Here is a 26404-nt window from a genome sequence, read left to right on the forward strand (position 1 = left end):
GATTTTTGGAATATATTGTTTATTAAAAGAATCCTACATCGTTATATAAACTATCTGAAATGTAGTTTACCTGATATGTAACATGAGTTACATGTATCATGAATCGTTGGGTGGTGCTATTTATACACCGTTCTGTTTACATGATTTTAAATATATTTACTACCCAAATGACTCTAATTTCCTCTTCAACCGCTACCCAACTGATTCTCGTTTCCTCTTCAACTGCCACGAAATGTGCATTTGATCAACGCAAATTACGTCACGATGACGATTTTGTCAGGCATCTTAACCCCTCTTCCATCGTCGCCCGGGATGGAACTAAGAAGAATTGTAAGTTATTTAGTAAATTTTTAATCCATATAAAATTGTTCCGGGCGACGAGGGAAGAGGTATTCAATTTCACTGGTTATCTGTACAAAAATCACGAAAATACCACAATTAGCCTCAAAACCCTTACATTACTTGATTATGTACTACGCATGCTCATAGATGAGTTGATTTCCGTATGCTTTTGAGAGTTACTCTTTTAGAAATTTGAGAGGAAAATATCTGCAACGCAAAATAATTTTCCTCCAGGCAGAAGCCGGACAGAATTTGACCAAAACGCGAGTTAGGCGTACTTACAAGGTAATGCATATTCATTTGTCCCTTTTGAACATCGCAAAGATATGCAATTTGTGATACAATTGCGGGAATAAAACGACAAGAAAGAACTGTTTTTAGGGGTGGTGATGGTATTCCTCTATACTCATTGTTAGGTTAGGTAAATCATTTGTTGATTCATATCATGTAACAATGTTCGTTATCTTCACCTGTCGGGATACAAAAATAGCAATTGATATCCTTTTTGTCAAGTGTCCTTCATTCGAAAATGAATCAATTTCCTTATTTGTTAGTACATCCTTAGACGGCTCTCTTGACGTATCGAGCAGGTTCATAACATCTATCCAATGTATGCATTGTGGTTTCCAGAAAAGTGATGAACAAACCACGAGGTATACATGGAAAAAACAAATATAAGTGCTATTGATATTGGTTATCATCTTTATAACAAGGCGTGAAACAATGAAATGTAAAACATTTCTTTAGGTCGTATTTTGTGTGTATGTGTGTTTGTGTGTGTGTGTTTTTTTTTTACATTTACATATTTAAACAAAAGCCGCATTAAAATACATTTGGTCGTCATCCTCACTGACTGTAGGTCCACTCTGTCCCAATTAGGACATCAGAAGTCCGCTAAATGCATGTGCTTCCGACAAAGATCACTTCATATTTGGAAGATGGCGTATTCATGCAAAAAAATAATTCGTACCTGGTAAGACTCCCAAATTATAAAAAAAAAAACACCAAAAAACATAGGGGAAGTACGTGTAAAGAGAGTTGTCCATCTCTACGAATTTCACATGTCATTAAAAAATAATGTTTTCCTATTTTATTTATTTCCTACTTAAAACAAATTTGTTTATCTCTTTCCCTAATTAAACAAAACAGGACATTTTTCGTGAGCAAAAACTTGACGTGCAAAGAGAAATATACATTCCATACTATAAACCTTTTATAAACGGTACTTAATATTCACGGGGCTATTTTATGAAGAATCATTGCGTCAGTAGTCGGGCAGTCATGGGGATAGAATCCGGAATTTCACGAATCGTCACAGCGTCACTTGTGCTGGTTTCATTCTTTGGTGAGTATATAATTTTTTTCTTATTCGCACTATACAGAGTAAAGGTTCTTGTTTACAAATCCAGGCTCTCATTTAAGGCGTGATGGCTTCGGATTTCATATAATCCGGGTGTTATATTATGATACTTTCCCCTGTAAGACTGGCTGTATAGTGAGACTTTCCTCAGGGGAGATCTTACTATATAGCCAGTCTTTCCCCGTTATAGTGAGCTTTCACCCTTTACTTTAATACCCAAAATAGTCCTTTACATGTGTATATCGAGAAGTACAAGCGCAGGCTTTGTTATGCTCTGTTTTAATTCCGTTTACCACAATATGATACAAATTATCTTAGCAGGTATAATTTGCTCTCTCTCTCTCTCTCTCTCTCTCTCTCTCTCTCTCTCTCCACAAACGCGCACACACGCACATGCACGCGCGCGCGCACACACACACACACACACACACAGAGAACAAAACAAAACTTATAAGCATCAACATTTTATTTTAGAGAAATGTGAAGGTGGATGTTATTACGAATACAATGGTTACACGTATGAAAGAATTTGCAGAGGCAGGTAAGCGTAGCGTCTAGTTACCAACAAAGATAAGTTATATCAATCTTATATTGAAAGAGTGAAAATAGCGCCAACAGTGATCAATCTCATAAATTCTATTAAGATTACAATATTTTAAATAGCAGGACAAAGACTGTAGCAAACACTAACACGAGCCACGGCTTGTTCAAAATAGAAGTTGATCGTTACACCCCCCCCCCCCCCCCAATCAACGAGCGCTTTTAAATCTGTCTACTCTGAATATATTGAAATAACCTACATTTTTGCAGTGACCTTCCTTACACTGGAACTTGGATGCGTGCTTATGATTGCGGTCCTAAACTTCTCATAAATAGTATTAACAGTGTATTGTAAAGCTTACGTTACCAAATTCCATATTATGCTGAGTTTTAACAGGTTGTATTATGTCTATGTCATGAACGAGGTTTAATTTCTTCAATTTTATGGAGAAAACTTTTTAAAATATGCGAACATATGCACCTCGTCCAATTGTAGAGTTGGGGAAGGAGGGGATGTTATAGGAATATTTGACGTTTATTTCTGTCCAAGCTATAATGCAATTGATACCGAGAATTTCAGTAGTAATCTGTTTTTTTAAAACAACAACAGCCACCTAGTCTAAGAATTAAAGCACAATATAAGCATGTGATATAATGAGGCACGTAGTATCGTTAAAAAAAAGGGGGGGGGGGTGACTTCATAATATTGCCCGACAATTCTTGACAAGTAAATTAGAAAAAAATCCAAAGCTCAAGAGTTTTATTCATGAAAGGCGAAGATAATGAACCGTGATCAATCTCACAACTCCCACAATCAATACAAAATAGATAGTTGGGCAAACACGGACCCCTGGACACACCAGAGGTGGGATCAGGTGCCTAGAATGAGTAAGCATCTGTTGAATTTTACATTTCCACTACACCATTCACAATGCTGGTGTTTGTTTTTTTTTTACTGAGGGTTTCTATAGATTGTTCTCTGCACGTGAAAATATCCAACTTTACATGTAGTAATAAGAGGAGCAGATCCATTGTTGCTGCGTACCTAATAAGTGTTTTAGTGTTCATTTTAGTAATCGAAGTGCAAGAAGAGCCGTAAATGGAATGATTTACACAAAAGTTTACTTTCAAAAGATTGAAGCACACGCGAAAAAATATTTCAACAGAAATGCCAATGCGAGATAATTAACAGGTTCCGTTTATTGACATCTTGTGTACATCTAGTAACAAGTAGTTTTGTTCAGTGTGAAATAATGAATTGATAATGCATATGTATGCGTTGATTGCACATTTGTTTTTGGGCACATCTTATTGTATATGTTTTGTATTTTGGGTGTCCAACATATTGATAAAAAATAGTAATGAAGAATTGCTGATATACTAATGACATCCCGATTCTGATCTAAAGAAGTCGAGGACTGGTTAATATTTACACACGTTCTTACATCATTACCATACACTAGTACTGCTTGTGAGAAATGACGACAAGATACACAGAAATCAATAAATGTAATCAGTGACTAAACTACATGTATTGCATTGTTGTTCAGTTATACTATTTTCAAGTCATTACACTTACTTCTCTGAAAAATTCCTTGACTGTCAATTGATTGCAATAAAAATCGTAAATTTCTCATTTATTCCTTTTATGACACCTTAACTGAGAACCGCAATATGCTGCGTGTCCTCTGTAATCATGGGGAAATAACTTGCATAGCATTGTGAAAAATGTAGGCCATTTAGGGGAGCAACCTGAATTGTTCATTATATCCAAAGTTCAATATAACCAATGTTAAACTATATAAATAATGCTATTTTGGATTTACTTTTCCTTTAATATAACAGCTAGTTCAATATAATGAACTTCAATATATAATGAACGTCAATATAACAGATAGTTCAATATAATGGACACTATCAACATGTATATATTACTACAGACATTATCTACATGTATATATTACTACAGACATTATCTACATGTATATATTACTACATACACTATCTACAGGTATTTATTACTACAGACCACAGGCAATTGCATCGCTTGGGGTCGAATTTACTATATAAAAAGTAAAGGTATAGAACTTTAAATATAGGGTACCCAAGTTAGCCGATGTAAAATAATAAATTAATTGATATAAAATTCTACTTTGTATTTTAATTTATTCATACATAATCAATCTACATTACTACCAAAGTTCATCCCGAAATTCCGTATATTTCCCAAGATATGCAGAAATGAACTCGGAAAAATACCTATTATTTTTTGGTTGACTTTTAGCTGGACCCTGACACTATACGACTACACAGAGTGTTTGAGCATTGCAACAAGCTATCAAATAGAATTTGCAGCATAAAATATCATTTCTAAAATGAATTTCTTACCCCAATTCATAAAATGATGTCCGTAATAGCTCTATTACTACATACACTATCTACATGTATATATTACTACAGACACTATCTACATGTATATATTACTACAGACACTATCTACATGTATATATTACTACAGACACTACCTACATGTATATATTACTACAGACACTATCTATATGTATATATTACTACAGACACTACCTACATGTATATATTACTACAGACACTATCTATATGTATATATTACTACAGACACTACCTACATGTATATATTACTACAGACACTATCTATATGTATATATTACTACAGACACTATCTACATGTATATATTACTACAGACACTATCTACATGTATATATTACTACAGACTATCTACATGTATATATTATTACAGACACTACCTACATGTATATATTACTACATACACTATCTACATGTATATATTACTACAGACACTATCTATATGTATATATTACTACAGACATTATCTACATGTATATATTACTACAGACATTATCTACATGTATATATTACTACAGACACTATCTATATGTATATATTACTACAGACACTATCTACATGCATATATTACTACAGACATTATCTACATGTATATGTTATTACAGAGACTATCTAAATGTATATATTACTACAGACATTATGTACATGTATATATTACTACAGACATTATCAACATGTATATATTACTACAGACATTATCTACATGTATATATTACTACAAATACTATCTACATATATATATTACTACATACATTATCTACATATATATATTACTACAGACACTGTCTACATGTATATATTACTACAGACACTATCTACATGTGTATATTACTACATACTCTATCAACTTTTATATTTCACTAAAGACAATATCTACATGTATATATTACTACAGACATTATCTACATGTATATATTACTACAGACATTATCTACATGTATATGTTATTACAGAGACTATCTACATGTATATATTACTACAGACATTATGTACATGTATATATTACTACAGACACTATCTACATGTATATATTACTACAGACACTATCTACATGTATATATTACTACAGACACTATCTACATGTATATATTAATACATTCACTATATACATGTATATATTACTACAGACACATTTTCTACATGTATATATTACTACAGACACTATATACATATATATATTACTACAGACAGTATCTACATGTATATATTACTACATACACTATCTACATGTATATATTACTACAGACAGTATCTACATGTATATATTACTACATACACTATCTACATGTATATATTACTATAGACACTATCTACATGAATGTTTTACTACAGACATTATATACATGTATATATTACCACAAACACTATTTGCATGTATATATTACCACAAACACTATCTACATGCATATATTACTACAGACATTATTTACATATATATTACTATATACATTATATATATATATATATATATATATATATATATATATATATATATATATATATATATATATATATATATATCTACAGACATTATCTACACGTATATATTACTACAGAGATTATCTACACGTATATATCACTACAGACACTATCTACATGTATATATTACTACAGACATTATCTACATGTATATATTACTACAGACACTGTCTACATGTATGTATTACTACAGACATTATTTACATGTATATATTAGTATAGACACTATCTTCATGTATATATTACTACAGACATTATCTACATGTTTATATTTCTACAGACACTATCTACATGTATATATAACTAAAGACACTATCTACATGTATATATTACTACAAACACTATCAGCATTACATATTACTACATACACTATCTACATGTATATATTACTACAGACACTATCTACATGTATATATTACTACAGACATTATCTACATGTATATATGACTACAGACATTATCTATATGTATATATCACTACAGATACTATCTACGTGTATACATTAATACATACACTATCTTTATGTATATATTACTACAGACATTATCTACATGTATATATTACTACAGATACTATCTACATGTATATATTATTACAGAGACTATCTACATGGAAATTTGACCTCTGACGTGACCCTCTATAGGCTGTTGTTAGATCTTTGTGTACCGAGTATGTGAGCGGATATAACATCTAATTTTAATTCGATTGCTCTAGATATATTGAAATAGCCTGCACTTTTGCAGTAGTGAGTATCCCCCTGGCAGTTTGAGGAGCGCTTACGATGAGTAAGTAAAGCTTACATTACCAAATTTTTCACTATGCTGAGTTTTAACAGGTTGTATTATATCTATGACATAAAGAAGGTTTAATATGTTCAATTTTATGGAGAACACTTTTTAAAATATGCAGTTGTCCAATTGTAGAGTTAGGGAGGGGAAGGGAATGTTATAGGAGTATTTAACCTTTATTTCTCTCCAAGCTATAATGCAATTGATAACGAGAATTTCAGTTGTAATCTGTTTTCAAAAGAACAGACACCTATTCTAAGAATTAAAGCATAATGAAAGCATGTGACATCACAAGGCACGTGGTATCGTTGAAGAAAAAGGGATTGACGTTATAATATTACCCTACAATTTTTGATAAGTAAATGAAAAAAAAAATCTCGAGAGTTTTACATTTCGCCTACACCATTCACAATGCTGATGTTTGCTTTTTAAAGAGGGGTTGGGGGTGTTGGGGGTTGGGGGATCAAATCTATCTGTAGAACGATCTCTGTAGGTAAAAATATCCAATGTTACGTGTAATAATAAGAGGGGACAGACCCATTGCTTCTGATGATTGTTTTTCTGTCCATTTGGGTAATTGAAGTGCAAGAAGAGCCATAAGTTAAATGATTTACAGAGAATTTACTTTCAAAAGCTTAAATAAATATCTACATGTATATAGTACTACTGACATTATCTACATGTATATATTAGTACAGACACTATCAACTTTATATATTACCACAGACATTATCTACATGTATATATTAATACAGACATTATCTACATGTATATATTAGTACAGACACTATCAATATATATATATATATTACTACCGACAGTATCTACATGTATATATTACTACAGACAGAATCTACTTGTATATATTACTACAGAGACTATCTACAGGTATATATTACTACAGACACTATCTACATGTATATATTACTACAGACACTATCTACATGTATATATTAGTACAGACACTATCTACAGGTAGATAATCTACAGGTGTATATCACTACAGACACTATCTACATGTATATATTACTACAGACACAATCTACAGGTGTATATCACTACAGACATTATCTACATGTATATATTACTATAGAGATTATCTACATGTATATATTACTACAGACGTTATCTATATGTATATATTACTACATACACTATCTACATGTATATATTTCTATAGACACTACCTACATGTATATATTACTACAGACACTATCTACATGTATATGTTATTGCAAACACTATCTACATGTATATATTACTACAGACACTATCTACATGTATGTATTACTACAGACACTATCTACATGTATATATTACTACAGACAATCTCTACATGTATGTAATACTACATACATTATCTATATGTATATATTACTAAAGACACTATCTACATGTATATATTACTACAGACACTCTCTACATGTATATATTACCACATACATTATCTACATGTATATATTAATACAGACATTATCTACATGTATATATTACTACAAACACTATCTACATGTATATATTACTACAGACACATTGTACAGGTATATATTACTACAGACACTCTCTACATGTATATATTACTACAAACACTATCTACATGTATATATTACTACAGACACATTGTACAGGTATATATTACTACAGACAATCTCTACATGTATATAATACTACAGACATTATCTATGTGTATATATTACATGTACTAAAGACACTATCTACATATATATAGTACTACAGACATTATCTACATGTATATATTACCACAGACATTATCTACATGTATATATTACTAGACACATTAACTACATGCATATATTACTACATATATTATCTACATGTATATATTACTACAGAGATTATTTACATGTATATATTACTACATACACTATTTACATGTATATATTACTACAGACACATTTTACAGGTATATATTACTACAGACATTTTCTACATGTATATATTACTACATACATTATTTACATGTATATATAACTACAGACACTATATACATGTATATATTACTACATACATTATTTACATGTATATATTACTACAGACACTATTTACATGTATATATTACTACAGACACATTTTACAGGTATATATTACTACAGACATTTTCTACATGTATATATTACTACAGACATTTTCTACATGTATATATTACTACATACATTATCTACATGTATATATTACTACAGACACTATCTACATGTATATATCACTGAAGACATTATCTACATGTATATATTACTACAAACACTATCTACATGTTTATATCGCTACAGACACTATTTACATGTTTATATTAGTACAGACACTATCTACATGTATATATTAATACATTCACTATATACATGTATATATTACTACAAACACTATTTACATGGATATATTACTACAAACACTATCTACATGTCTAAGATAAGATAAGATAAGATATTCTTTATTTCCTCCAAGGTAATGGAGAGTTATAAGTAATTGACAACTAGAACATTATATAATTAGATATGAACAGGAACAAACAAACATAATTATATATGTACAAAGTTACATTTTACGACAATCAAAGATAAAGAGATTTTTCAATTTGAAAACGTAATTTGAAACAATTTGAATTACTTTTTTCCATTTATCACGAGACAAATTTCCAAAGCTTGTACCATTAATACATCCCAGAAGAGAAAGATATTGTGTTTCAATACTTTGGCTCTCAAAATTAACATATTCTTCAAGGTCTAACAGATCCAATATATTCTCTAGTAAATGTTCTCTTTCTGATAAAACATTGAAGCAACTAAGCATTACATGCATGTTATAATTTAAAACATTTTTACCACACAAAGTACATTCTTTTGAAACTATTTTCATAGAAGCAAGTTGCAAGAGACAATTAATAGACCGTCGTTGACCAGGATTTTCATTAAGGATACACCAGATATGACTTGGTCTTAATTTACAATGAATTTTCATAAACAACGACATATGTTGACATTGTGATATTGCATTATGCCATTTTCTATCTTCTACTAGAAATACATTTTTAAAAACTAATTTTGAGAATGATTGTTTATCAAAAACAATATCAGCATGGTCAGAAAATAAATTAGACATTTCGTATTTTGTCAGAGTATCAATAATAATTTTTGTCACAAGAAACTTTTCAGCAACACAAACATTGGAGATAAATCTATATACTTTATTGTGAGTAGAGTTTTGATCTGCTCTATGCAGTCTACCGAATAATAATAAACGACATTTATCAATATAACCTTCCATAGTCCATAAACCTAGATTTGCAATGCACGAAAGAGATGGAGAATATTTTGAAAAACCTTGTATTATTCTAGAAAAATGTCTTTGGATATATTCAATTTTGTTCAGATCTTCTTTAGATAATGCTGTCCATAGCTCACAAGAATAGAATGCCGACGGTAACACAATCCTTTTCCAAATTTTAGTTGAAACTATAGGATGAATCTGAAAACTGTTCACACCAATTGTATACAAGGAATGTATTTTAGTTCTTGCAGCCCTGCACGCTCGATCTGTCAATTTGTCACATTTCATGTTTGCTTGAAGCAAACAACCTGCATATATGACACTATCACAATATGGTATATGATCATTAAATAATTTCATTTCATAATTTACAAATGAAAGAGGAAACTTATTAAAAACTATAAAAACACTTTTACATGGATTGTAATGAAGTCTCCATTTGTATGCATAACGCTCAACAATAACCAACAGACTTTGAAGAGAGCGAGGCGAATTACTCAGCAAAACAGTATCATCTGCTAACAGTATACTTGGTATATGTATATCACCCAACAATAACCCATAGTTGAGTTTACAAATTTCATTTAAGAGATCGTCTATATATACAAGGAACATAAAAGCACTAAGAACTCTTCCTTGACCAACACCTTGTGAAACATTGTATAATGACGAATTCATCCCAGCAAAGGATACAAAACATTTATTGCCATTGTACCAGTATTTCAGGATTTTCCATATTCTACGATCAATTCCAAGAGTATGCAGTTTAAATAAAAGGCCATTATGCCATATTCTATCAAAAGCCTTTTCGTTATCTAAAAAAGCACAGAAGACTGGCGAACCCCTTGATACATAATAGCCAATGGCTTCTTTCAAGACATAGCAGGCTGGTATAGCACCATGATCATTTCTGAAACCAAATTGTAACGGATGTGGAAATAAGATGCGCTTTTCAGTTAATTCATTTTCAATGCGAGATAGAATAACCTTTTCAAATAGTTTCTTATTGCAGAAGTCAATGTAATACCTCTGTAGTTTGTAGGGTTACATTTATCTTTATTTTTGCCTTTGTAGATAGAGATTACTTTACCAGCCAAATATTTAAGGTACATGTATATATTACTACAGACACTACATGTATATATTACTACAGACATTACCTACATGTATATATTACTACAAACATTATCTACATGTATATATTACTACAGACATTATCTACATGTATATATTACTACAGACATTATCTACATGTATATTTTACTACATACATTATATATATGTACATGTATATATCACTACAGACACTATCTATATGTATATATTAATACTATGTATTACTACAGACACTATTTACATGTATATATTACCACAGATACTATCTTCATGTATATATTATTAGAAACACTATCTACATGTATATATTACTACAGACACTATTTACATGTATATATTACTACAGACACTATTTACATGTATATAGTACCACAGACACTATCTTCATGTATATATTATTAGAAACACTATCTACATGTATATATTACTACACACACAATCTACATGTATATATTACTACAGACACTCTCTACATGTATATATTACTACAGACAGTATATACATGTATATATTACTACAGACACTATGTACATGTATATATTACTACCGAAATTATCTACATGTATATAACACTACATACATTATCTACACGTATACTACAGACATGATGTACATGTATATATTACTATAGAGATTATGTACATGTATATATTACTATATACATTATCTACATGTATATATCACTACAGACATTATCTACATGTATATATCACTACAGACAAAATCTATATGTATATATTACTACAGACATTACCTACATTTATATATTACTACAGACATTATCTACAGGTTTATATCACTATAGACATTATCTACATGTATATATTACTACAGACACTATTTACATGTATATATCACTTCAGATAATATCTTCATGTATATATTACTAGACACTATATACATTATATAATACTACAGATATTATCTACATGTACATATATATCACTACATATATTATGTTAATGTATATATTACTCACGGCTGGTGTGACCTGTCAACAGGGGATGCTTACTCCTCCTCGGCACCTGATCCCACCTCTGGCGTGTCCAGGGGTCCGTGTTTGCCCAACTATCTATTTTGTATTGCTTGTAGGAGTTATGATATTGATCACTGTTCGTTATCTTCACCTTGCATATATTACTACAGACATTATCTACATGTATATATCACTACAGACATTATCTACATGCATGTATATATTACTACAGACATTATCTACATGTATATATTACTAGAGACAATATCTACATGTATATATTACTACATACACTATCTATATGTATATATTACTACAGATACTATCAACAGGTATATATTACTACAGACATTATCTACATGTATATACTACTACAGACACTATCTACATGTATATATTACTACATACATTTTCGACATGTATATATTATGTATATCTATATGTATATATTACTATATGTATGTATTACTACAAATACTATCTGCATGTATATATTACTACAGACACTATCTACATGTATATATCACTACAAATACTATATACATGTATATATTACTACAGATACTATCTATATGGAAATTTTACTTCCGACGTGTCCCTCTATAGGCTGTTGATAGATATTTGTGTACTTAGGATGTGATCAGATATACCATCTAATTTTAATTAGATTGCTCTGGATATATTGAAATTACTTACGTTTTTGCAGTCTCGACTTTAAGAGGTCCAGTTTAGAGCACCGTTTTCATGGGTAAGTAAAGCTAACGTTACTAAATTCTTTACTATTCTTAGTTTTAAGAGGTTGTATCATATCTTTGACAGTAAGGTTTAAATTCTTCAATTTTAAGGAGAAAACTTTTTTTAAATATGCAGTTGTCAAATTGTAGAGTTGGGGAAGGGGGGGGATGTTATAAGAGTATTTGACGTTTATTTCTGTCCAAGCTATAATGCAATTGATAACGCGAATTTGAGTAGTAATCTGTTTTCAAAAGAACAGACACCTAGTCTAAGAATTAAAGCAAAATGAAAGCATGTGACATAATCAGGCATGCAGTATCGTTGAAGAAAGGGGGATTGACGTCATAATGCAAGGTGAAGATAACGAACAGTGATCAATCTCATAACTCCTATAAGCAATACAAAATAGATAGTTGGGCAAACACGGACCCCTGGACACACCAGAGGTGGGATCAGGTGCCTAGGAGCAGTAAGCATGCCCTACAATTCCTGATAAGTTTATTGAAAAAGAAAAACCAAAGCTCGAGAGGTTTACATTTCCACTGCACCATTCACAATGCTGGTGCTTGTTTTTAAAGAGAAAGGGGGAGGGGGTCAAGCCTATCTATAGATCGATCTCTTCACGTAAAAATATCCAGTGTTGCATGCAATAATAACAGGGGACAGAGCCATGCTTCTACGTACCTGATGATTGTTTTTGTGTTCATTTGAGTAATTGAAGTGCAAGAAGAGCCGTTTGTTGAATGATTTACACAAAATTTTACTTTCAAAAGATTGAATCACTATCTACATGTATTTATTATATACCCATCAATGTATCGTTCTTTAATACTGTGGATTTCACAGCGTGTGATCCGGTTTTCCGGATCACCACCCTGTTGTTTTCTGATTCCGTATCAGTGTCCTCTGAAACTGATAACGTCACAATGACGTCACAATGCATCAACGCAACGTTTTTTATGCTTAAAATATTGGCCGCGTCACAAACAAAACTGCATGTACACAAAGCATAATTTCACTGTATGACTGTATTTTTGATAATTTGGATTACATTTAGTATCATATAAATGTGGATATAAAATCCATAGGGGGTATATAATAAATTTATCATTACTACAGTAACTTGATCCAAAGAGTTGGATCACGTCTCGTTGACAGGCACGGATCATCAGATCAAACTCGACGCTTTGCGTCTCGTGTGATCTGATGACCCGCGCCTGTCAACTCGACGAGATCCGACTCTTCGGATCAAGTTACTGTAGTAATAATATATATTTATCATATACCCAAAAAATGTATCGTTCTTTGATATCAGGGATTTCACAGCGTGTGATCCGGTTTTCCAGATCACACACTGTGGTTTCCTGATTCCGTATGAGTATCATCTGAAACTGATGCCGTCACAATGACGTCACAATGCATCAACGCAACGTTTTTTGTGTAAAATATTGACTGCATCACAAACAAAACTCCGTACAGAAAAGAATTTTTTGGTATGTCTGTGTTTTTGGTAATTTGGTTTACATTTATTATCTTATAAATGTGGATTAAAATTGCATAAAGGGGGTATATAAATAAATTTATCATTACTACAGTAACTTGATCTGAAGAGTCAGATAACGTCGAGTTGACAGGAGTGAATCATCAGATCACACGAGACGCGAAGCGTTACAGTAGTAATAATATATATACATATTACTACCGACACTATCTACATGTATATATTACTACAGATACTATCTACATGTATATATTACTACAGACACTATATACATGTATATATTACTACAGACACTATCTACATGTATATATTACTACAGACAGTATCTACATGTATATATCACTACATACACTATCGACATGTGTATATTACTACATACATTACCTACATATATATATTATTACAGACATTATCTACATGCATATATTACTACAGACAGTATCTACATGTGTATATTACTACAGACACTATCTACATGTATATATTACTACAAACACTATCTACATGTATATATTGCTACAGACAATATCTACACTGTACATGTATATATTACTAGAAACACTATTTACATAGATATATTACTACAGACACTATCTACATGTATATGTTATAACAGATATTATCTACATGTATATATTACTACAGACATTATCTACATGTATATATTACTACAGACAGTACCTACATGTATATATTACTACAGACACTATCTACATGTATATGTTATTACAAACACTATCTTCATGTATATATTACTACAGACATTATATACATGTATATGTGATTACAGATATTATCTACATGTATATATTACTACAAACATTATCTACATGTATATATTACTACAGACAGTATCTACATGTATATATTACTACAGACAGAATCTACTTGTATATATTACTACAGAGACTATCTACAGGTATATATTACTACAGACACTATCTACATGTATATATTACTACAGATATTATCTACATGTATATATTACTACAGACAGTATCTACATGTATATATTACTACAGAGACTGTCTACATGTATATATTACTAAAGACATTATTTACATGTATATATTACTACAGACATTATCTAGATGTATATATTAGTACAGACACTATCTACAGGTAGATAATCTATAGGTGTATATCACTACAGACACTATCTACATGTATATATTACTACAGACACAATCTACAGGTGTATATCACTACATACATTATCTACATGTATATATAACTATAGAGATTATCTACATGTATATGTTATTACAAACACTATCAACATGTATATATTACTACAGACACTATCTACATGTATATATTACTACATACATTATCTACATGTATATTTTACTACATACATTATATATATGTACATGTATATATCACTACAGACACTATCTATATGTATATATTAATACTATGTATTACTACAGACACTATCTACATGTATATATTACCACAGACATTATCTACATGTATATATTACTACAGACATTATCTACATGTATATATTACTACAGACACTATCTACATGTATATATTACTACAGACACATTGTACAGGTATATATTACTACAGACAATCTCTACATGTATATATTACTACAGACACTATCTATATGTATATATTACTAAAGACACTATCTACATATATATAGTACTACAGACATTATCTACATGTATATATTACCACAGACATTATCTACATGTATATATTACCACAGACATTATCTACATGTATATATTACCACAGACATTATCTACATGTATATATTACCACAGACATTATCTACATGTATATATTACTAGACACATTAACTACATGCATATATTACTACATATATTATCTACATGTATATATTACTACAGAGATTATTTACATGTATATATTACTACATACACTATTTACATGTATATATTAGTACAGACACATTTTACAGGTATATTTTACTACAGACATTTTCTACATGTATATATTACTACATACATTATTTACATGTATATATAACTACAGACACTATATACATGTATATATTACTACATACATTATTTACATGTATATATTACTACAGATACTATTTACATGTATATATTACTACAGACACATTTTACAGGTATATATTACTACAGACATTTTCTACATGTATATATTACTACAGACATTATCTACGCGTATATACTACTACATACATGATATACATGTATATATTACTACAGACACATTTTACAGGTATATATTACTACAAACATTATCTACATGTATATATTACTAAAGACATTATTTACATGTATATATTACTACAGACATTATCTACATGTATATATTACTACAGACATTTTCTACATGTATATATTACTACAGACATTATCTACATATATATATTACTACAGACACTACCTACATGTATATATTACTAAAGACACAATCTACATGTATATATTACTACAGACACTACCTACATGTATATATCACTGCAGACATTATCTACATGTATATATTACTACAAACACTATCTACATGTTTATATCGCTACAGACACTATTTACATGTTTATATTAGTACAGACACTATCTACATGTATATATTAATACATTCACTATATACATGTATATATTACTACAAACACTATTTACATGGATATATTACTACAAACACTATCTACATGTCTAAGATAAGATAAGATAAGATATTCTTTATTTCCTCCAAGGTAATGAAGAGTTATAAGTAATTGAAAACTAGAACATTATATAATTAGATATGAACAGGAACAAACAAACATAATTATATATGTACAAAGTTACATTTTACGACAATCAAAGATAAAGAGATTTTTCAATTTGAAAACGTAATTTGAAACAATTTGAATTACTTTTTTCCATTTATCACGAGACAAATTTCCAAAGCTTGTACCATTAATACATCCCAGAAGAGAAAGATATTGTGTTTCAATACTTTGGCTCTCAAAATTAACATATTCTTCAAGGTCTAACAGATCCAATATATTCTCTAGTAAATGTTCTCTTTCTGATAAAACATTGAAGCAACTAAGCATTACATGCATGTTATAATTTAAAACATTTTTACCACACAAAGTACATTCTTTTGAAACTATTTTCATAGAAGCAAGTTGCAAGAGACAATTAATAGACCGTCGTTGACCAGGATTTTCATTAAGGATACACCAGATATGACTTGGTCTTAATTTACAATGAATTTTCATAAACAACGACATATGTTGACATTGTGATATTGCATTATGCCATTTTCTATCTTCTACTAGAAATACATTTTTAAAAACTAATTTTGAGAATGATTGTTTATCAAAAACAATATCAGCATGGTCAGAAAATAAATTAGACATTTCGTATTTTGTCAGAGTATCAATAATAATTTTTGTCACAAGAAACTTTTCAGCAACACAAACATTGGAGATAAATCTATATACTTTATTGTGAGTAGAGTTTTGATCTGCTCTATGCAGTCTACCGAATAATAATAAACGACATTTATCAATATAACCTTCCATAGTCCATAAACCTAGATTTGCAATGCACGAAAGAGATGGAGAATATTTTGAAAAACCTTGTATTATTCTAGAAAAATGTCTTTGGATATATTCAATTTTGTTCAGATCTTCTTTAGATAATGCTGTCCATAGCTCACAAGAATAGAATGCCGACGGTAACACAATCCTTTTCCAAATTTTAGTTGAAACTATAGGATGAATCTGAAAACTGTTCACACCAATTGTATACAAGGAATGTATTTTAGTTCTTGCAGCCCTGCACGCTCGATCTGTCAATTTGTCACATTTCATGTTTGCTTGAAGCAAACAACCTGCATATATGACACTATCACAATATGGTATATGGTCATTAAATAATTTCATTTCATAATTTACAAATGAAAGAGGAAACTTATTAAAAACTATAAAAACACTTTTACATGGATTGTAATGAAGTCTCCATTTGTATGCATAACGCTCAACAATAACCAACAGACTTTGAAGAGAGCGAGGCGAATTACTCAGCAAAACAGTATCATCTGCTAACAGTATACTTGGTATATGTATATCACCCAACAATAACCCATAGTTGAGTTTACAAATTTCATTTAAGAGATCGTCTATATATACAAGGAACATAAAAGCACTAAGAACTCTTCCTTGACCAACACCTTGTGAAACATTGTATAATGACGAATTCATCCCAGCAAAGGATACAAAACATTTATTGCCATTGTACCAGTATTTCAGGATTTTCCATATTCTACGATCAATTCCAAGAGTATGCAGTTTAAATAAAAGGCCATTATGCCATATTCTATCAAAAGCCTTTTCGTTATCTAAAAAAGCACAGAAGACTGGCGAACCCCTTGATACATAATAGCCAATGGCTTCTTTCAAGACATAGCAGGCTGGTATAGCACCATGATCATTTCTGAAACCAAATTGTAACGGATGTGGAAATAAGATGCGCTTTTCAGTTAATTCATTTTCAATGCGAGATAGAATAACCTTTTCAAATAGTTTCTTATTGCAGAAGTCAATGTAATACCTCTGTAGTTTGTAGGGTTACATTTATCTTTATTTTTGCCTTTGTAGATAGAGATTACTTTACCAGCCAAATATTTAAGGTACATGTATATATTACTACAGACACTACATGTATATATTACTACAGACATTACCTACATGTATATATTACTACAAACATTATCTACATGTATATATTACTACAGACATTATCTACATGTATATATTACTACAGACATTATCTACATGTATATTTTACTACATACATTATATATATGTACATGTATATATCACTACAGACACTATCTATATGTATATATTAATACTATGTATTACTACAGACACTATTTACATGTATATATTACCACAGATACTATCTTCATGTATATATTATTAGAAACACTATCTACATGTATATATTACTACAGACACTATTTACATGTATATATTACTACAGACACTATTTACATGTATATAGTACCACAGACACTATCTTCATGTATATATTATTAGAAACACTATCTACATGTATATATTACTACAGACATTATCTACATGTATATAATACTACACACACTATCTACATGTATATAACACTACATACATTATCTACACGTATATATTATCTACATGTATATATTACTACATACACAATCTACATGTACATATTACTACAGACACTCTCTACATGTATATATTACTACAGACATTATATACATGTATATATTACTACAGACACTATGTACATGTATATATTACTACCGAAATTATCTACATGTATGTAACACTACTTACATTATCTACACGTATACTACAGACATGATGTACATGTATATATTACTATAGAGATTATGTACATGTATATATTACTATATACATTATCTACATGTATATATCACTACAGACATTATCTACATGTATATATCACTACAGACAAAATCTATATGTATATATTACTACAGACATTACCTACATTTATATATTACTACAGACATTATCTACAGGTTTATATCACTATAGACATTATCTACATGTATATATTACTACAGACACTTTTTACATGTATATATCACTTCAGATAATATCTTCATGTATATATTACTAGACACTATATACATTATATAATACTACAGATATTATCTACATGTACATATATATCACTACATATATTATGTTAATGTATATATTACTCACGGCTGGTGTGACCTGTCAACAGGGGATGCTTACTCCTCCTCGGCACCTGATCCCACCTCTGGCGTGTCCAGGGGTCCGTGTTTGCCCAACTATCTATTTTGTATTGCTTGTAGGAGTTATGATATTGATCACTGTTCGTTATCTTCACCTTGCATATATTACTACAGACATTATCTACATGTATATATCACTACAGACATTATCTACATGCATGTATATATTACTACAGACATTATCTACATGTATATATTACTAGAGACAATATCTACATGTATATATTACTACATACACTATCTATATGTATATATTACTACAGATACTATCAACAGGTATATATTACTACAGACATTATCTATATGTATATATTACTACAGACATTATCTACATGTATATACTACTACAGACACTATCTACATGTATATATTACTACAGACATTTTCGACATGTATATATTATGTATATCTATATGTATATATTACTATATGTATGTATTACTACAAATACTATCTGCATGTATATATTACTACAGACACTATCTACATGTATATATCACTACAAATACTATATACATGTATATATTACTACAGATACTATCTATATGGAAATTTTACTTCCGACGTGTCCCTCTATAGGCTGTTGATAGATATTTGTGTACTTAGGATGTGATCAGATATACCATCTAATTTTAATTAGATTGCTCTGGATATATTGAAATTACTTACGTTTTTGCAGTCTCGACTATAAGAGGTCCAGTTTAGAGCACCGTTTTCATGGGTAAGTAAAGCTAACGTTACTAAATTCTTTACTATTCTTAGTTTTAAGAGGTTGTATCATATCTTTGACAGTAAGGTTTAAATTCTTCAATTTTAAGGAGAAAACTTTTTTTAAATATGCAGTTGTCAAATTGTAGAGTTGGGGAAGGGGGGATGTTATAAGAGTATTTGACGTTTATTTCTGTCCAAGCTATAATGCAATTGATAACGCGAATTTGAGTAGTAATCTGTTTTCAAAAGAACAGACACCTAGTCTAAGAATTAAAGCAAAATGAAAGCATGTGACATAATCAGGCATGCAGTATCGTTGAAGAAAGGGGGATTGACGTCATAATGCAAGGTGAAGATAACGAACAGTGATCAATCTCATAACTCCTATAAGCAATACAAAATAGATAGTTGGGCAAACACGGACCCCTGGACACACCAGAGGTGGGATCAGGTGCCTAGGAGCAGTAAGCATGCCCTACAATTCCTGATAAGTTTATTGAAAAAGAAAAACCAAAGCTCGAGAGGTTTACATTTCCACTGCACCATTCACAATGCTGGTGCTTGTTTTTAAAGAGAAAGGGGGAGGGGGTCAAGCCTATCTATAGATCGATCTCTTCACGTAAAAATATCCAGTGTTGCATGCAATAATAACAGGGGACAGAGCCATGCTTCTACGTACCTGATGATTGTTTTTGTGTTCATTTGAGTAATTGAAGTGCAAGAAGAGCCGTTTGTTGAATGATTTACACAAAATTTTACTTTCAAAAGATTGAATCACTATCTACATGTATTTATTATATACCCATCAATGTATCGTTCTTTAATACTGTGGATTTCACAGCGTGTGATCCGGTTTTCCGGATCACCACCCTGTTGTTTTCTGATTCCGTATCAGTGTCCTCTGAAACTGATAACGTCACAATGACGTCACAATGCATCAACGCAACGTTTTTTATGCTTAAAATATTGGCCGCGTCACAAACAAAACTGCATGTACACAAAGCATAATTTCACTGTATGACTGTATTTTTGATAATTTGGATTACATTTAGTATCATATAAATGTGGATATAAAATCCATAGGGGGTATATAATAAATTTATCATTACTACAGTAACTTGATCCAAAGAGTTGGATCACGTCTCGTTGACAGGCACGGATCATCAGATCAAACTCGACGCTTTGCGTCTCGTGTGATCTGATGACCCACGCCTGTCAACTCGACGAGATCCGACTCTTCGGATCAAGTTACTGTAGTAATAATATATATTTATCATATACCCAAAAAATGTATCGTTCTTTGATATCAGGGATTTCACAGCGTGTGATCCGGTTTTCCAGATCACACACTGTGGTTTCCTGATTCCGTATGAGTATCATCTGAAACTGATGCCGTCACAATGACGTCACAATGCATCAACGCAACGTTTTTTGTGTAAAATATTGACTGCATCACAAACAAAACTCCGTACAAAAAAGAATTTTTTGGTATGTCTGTGTTTTTGGTAATTTGGATTACATTTATTATCTTATAAATGTGGATTTAAAATGCATAAAGGGGGTATATAAATAAATTTATCATTACTTCAGTAACTTGATCTGAAGAGTCAGATAACGTCGAGTTGACAGGAGTGAATCATCAGATCACACGAGACGCGAAGCGTTACAGTAGTAATAATATATATACATATTACTACCGACACTATCTACATGTATATATTACTACAGATACTATCTACATGTATATATTACTACAGACACTATATACATGTATATATTACTACAGACACTATCTGTATGTATTTATTACTACAGACAGTATCTACATGTATATATCACTACAGACACTATCGACATGTGTATATTACTACATACATTACCTACATATATATATTATTACAGACATTATCTACATGTATATATTACTACAGACAGTATCTACATGTGTATATTACTACAGACACTATCTACATGTATATATTACTACAAACACTATCTACATGTATATATTGCTACAGACAATATCTACACTGTACATGTATATATTACTAGAAACACTATTTACATAGATATATTACTACAGACACTATCTACATGTATATGTTATAACAAATATTATCTACATGTATATATTACTACAGACATTATCTACATGTATATATTACTACAGACAGTATCTACATGTATATATTACTACAGACACTATCTACATGTATATGTTATTACAAACACTATCTTCATGTATATATTACTACAAACATTATCTACATGTATATATTACTACAGACACTATCTACATGTATATGTTATTACAAACACTATCTTCATGTATATATTACTACAAACATTATCTACATGTATATATTACTACAGACACTATCTACCTGTATATATTTCTACAAACATTATCTACATGTATATATTACTACAGACACTATATACATGTATATATTACTCCAGACAGTATATACACTGTACATGTATATATTATTACAGACACTATTTACATAGATATATTACTACAGACACTATCTACATGTATATATTACAATATACACTATTTACATATATATATATATATATATATATTACCTCAGACACTATCTACATGTGTATATTACTACAGACATTATCGACATGTATATACTACTACAGACATTATCTACATGTATATATTACTACAGGCAGTATCTACATGTATATATTACTACAGACATTATTGACATGTATATACTATTACAGACATTATCTACATGTATATATTACTACAGACACTATCTACATGTATATATTACTACATATATTATCTATATCTATATATTACATGTATATAGTACAAACACTTTCTAGATAGTAGATACAAGCTGTAACATGTTTGTTAAGACACACAGTTGTTGTTATTTGACATAATTTGAAATTGAAAAAATATATATTTCATTTGTCCCATAATGTTTGTAACCCTAATTTCATGATTTTAGCCCATATCTATCCATATTTGGTATTGCATATGGAACCGTGATCGGGTTTGGTATTCTGGTTGGTCTGATAGTTGGTGTATTTTGTCATTTGAGACGTCGAACCCGACCAGGATATGGAAGTTATGCCATCGTTGAAAGCCATCCAAATTTAATAACAGGTAAAACAAAGGAAATGTTTTGTAACCTTTTACCGAACTGAAAATCATGCACACAATTTCATATCCTGGGGACATGTATAAGTAATTATGAAGTACATGCTGCCTTGTATTTGTCGTATTACCCTCTAAAATGCCATTGACAAGTTAGTGTTAATACCAAGGATTATGCGATTTTTATATTGATTATAGAGAACGTATACAACACAGTTGCTCCTACAATTGAACAACCATCAATCAACATACAGTCCACATCGTCTGGGATTCCGCTGGTGCCAACTAGTGGCGGATCAGTCACAAAAGCCGAGGATACGCAATCGGAGCGTGACAAACCATAGAGCGATGTGTCTAAGTGATGATGAGCTGTTAACGGCTGAACCTATCGTGTTTAGAAATTTCTTTTGACTTATTGAAACTGTACTAGATAGTATATCATCTCTCTTTTTCTCTCTCTCTCTCTAACACTGCCTGTCATTTTTTTTATATTGTCAATACCAAAATAAAGTCACCGTATAAACATTTCCCGATTGTGGCATTAGGACCTCTCGAAGAGGTGGGGAATCATTTAATGACTTCGAAATTATGTTGATTTATTTACAATCAAATTATTGTCGGTTTCCCTCAGGTTTGAAATACTTTAATCTACATTCTTGCAAAAGTCCCTCCTTATAAGTGATGCTTGGGAAAAATAGCAATATACCAAGGAAACATATCTAAACAACGTGTATCCAAGTCAATAGCTAGAAGGATATATGCGCGAAATGTTGAACAACGTGCGTCATTTCCTATTGTCAGGACAGGTCGACAACCAGATACTTCATTATCGTTGAACATTAAACTCGTCAGTATGAGAAAGCATGTCTATCATGGTATATTCATTACACGAATCTCTTGTAACGGGAGGTAACTCCTACAGAGATTTGCTGTTGTTGTGTCTTTCTGATGAAGCTAGTCTATGTTATCTATCTATGAGGAACATATATATGTACAATTGATCATGCAAAGGCTGATTTATGAGTGATTGCGATCAAAGTATGCTGAAAAGGAAATAATTAAAAAACAAAAAGATAACAAATACAGCAATCTCCTAGATAACATAAAGGATATAAAACTGAGGTTAGTGCCATCATGTACCCTGATAATTCTAAACATGTTGTGAAATCAAAGCTAACAGTTGACTTTTATATAAATTTCTTTACATATTTCCAATGTCTTTACTTTCGATATTTTTGCCAATTGAAATCTTAGCCATTTCCTTATAAATATGAACAATGTGCGTATGAATAGCGATAAATATAGTACGACTATTTTAACGACTGAGAATTCCAACATCCATGTAAATGAAAGTAAAATGTAAAGATAAAAATGAATTTAATTTAAGCATATTTTATTAATGAACTCAAAAGGATCGGGCAACGGGCATATCCTATGTAGACTACCAAATACAAAGGTCAAGTATAAAGATATATTGATTGATAACAGGATTATTTGAAGACGTGACAATATTGTAATGAGGTTTACATAAGAATAGTTCCTGGTTAAACGAGTTTTGATGAATAATGCCATAAAATGATATTTATAAAATCAACTGGCTCCACAGACACATACACACGTAAATTTGGAGAGATTTGCAAAACCCTTCACCTACATTCACACATACATATAATATAGATCAACCCATCCCGTTGGAGTAAAAATCATTAATGAAAGAAAATAGAATGTATCAAAAGCGCCTAGAATGAAAGGTGAATATAACGAACAGTGATCAATCTCATAGCTCCAACAAGCAATAGAAAACAGCTAGTTGGGCAAACACGGCCCCTGGACACACCAGAGGTGGGATCTGGTGCTTAGGAGGAATACGCATCCCCTGTCGACCGGCCACACCCGCCATGAGCCCTATATCTTGATCAGCTAAACGAAGTTATCCGTAATCAAAATCAGTGTGCCAAGAACAATCTATATGAAACAAGTCAGACAGCATTTGATCCAATGTTAGGTTATATTGCGAAATTAGATCGTTATAATGACCATAGAATTTGCGAAATGCTGACTTTAAACGAGACTTTTGAAACCCCTGTACCATCAACTTGTTTGTCAGTAGCTTGCCTCCATTTAAAAACTGACCATACTCGAATAAACTCTTGCGTATCTAATCAGTTGAGAGATACAAACACTATATGGAGGTGATAATGGAATATTGTTACATAAAAATATGGGAAGTTAACGATGGAGAAGCTGAAATCATCCCGTTTG

The 26404-nt window shown here is 30.8% G+C and overlaps 1 protein-coding gene across 8 annotated transcripts; it reads left to right on the forward strand.

The window, feature by feature from the left end:
- The first annotated feature begins 1465 nt into the window (after positions 1–1465).
- Positions 1466–24669, forward strand: LOC125656257 (uncharacterized). 8 transcript variants are annotated; one of them, XM_056144213.1, is made up of 7 exons: positions 1478–1687; positions 2177–2243; positions 6872–6910; positions 12994–13035; positions 20984–21025; positions 23994–24151; positions 24341–24669. In XM_056144213.1, the coding sequence occupies exons 1-7, from the start codon at positions 1591–1593 to the stop codon at positions 24484–24486; spliced, it is 591 nt and encodes a 196-aa protein (XP_056000188.1). In that variant the 5' UTR covers positions 1478–1590; the 3' UTR covers positions 24487–24669. The 8 variants fall into 8 exon arrangements, with proteins under 8 accessions (XP_056000190.1, XP_056000191.1, XP_048742831.2 ...); XM_056144212.1 differs by having other exon boundaries at positions 1479–1687; positions 6869–6910; XM_056144215.1 differs by lacking the exon at positions 6872–6910 and having other exon boundaries at positions 1466–1687.
- Positions 24670–26404: the final 1735 nt, after the last annotated feature.

This window comes from Ostrea edulis, chromosome 7, assembly GCF_947568905.1.
Source record: "Ostrea edulis chromosome 7, xbOstEdul1.1, whole genome shotgun sequence".
Classification (NCBI taxonomy): Eukaryota; Metazoa; Mollusca; class Bivalvia; order Ostreida; family Ostreidae; genus Ostrea; species Ostrea edulis.

Bases quoted from the DNA above. Each gene is read 5' to 3' on its own strand.
- LOC125656257 (XM_056144212.1), top strand. From the start codon at position 1,591: ATGAAGAATCATTGCGTCAGTAGTCGGGCAGTCATGGGGATAGAATCC. The intron at 1,688-2,176 runs GTGAGTATATAA...ATTTTATTTTAG, and splicing joins TGTGCTGGTTTCATTCTTTG to AGAAATGTGAAGGTGGATGT. The intron at 21,026-23,993 runs GTAAGTAAAGCT...TCATGATTTTAG, and splicing joins TTAGAGCACCGTTTTCATGG to CCCATATCTATCCATATTTG.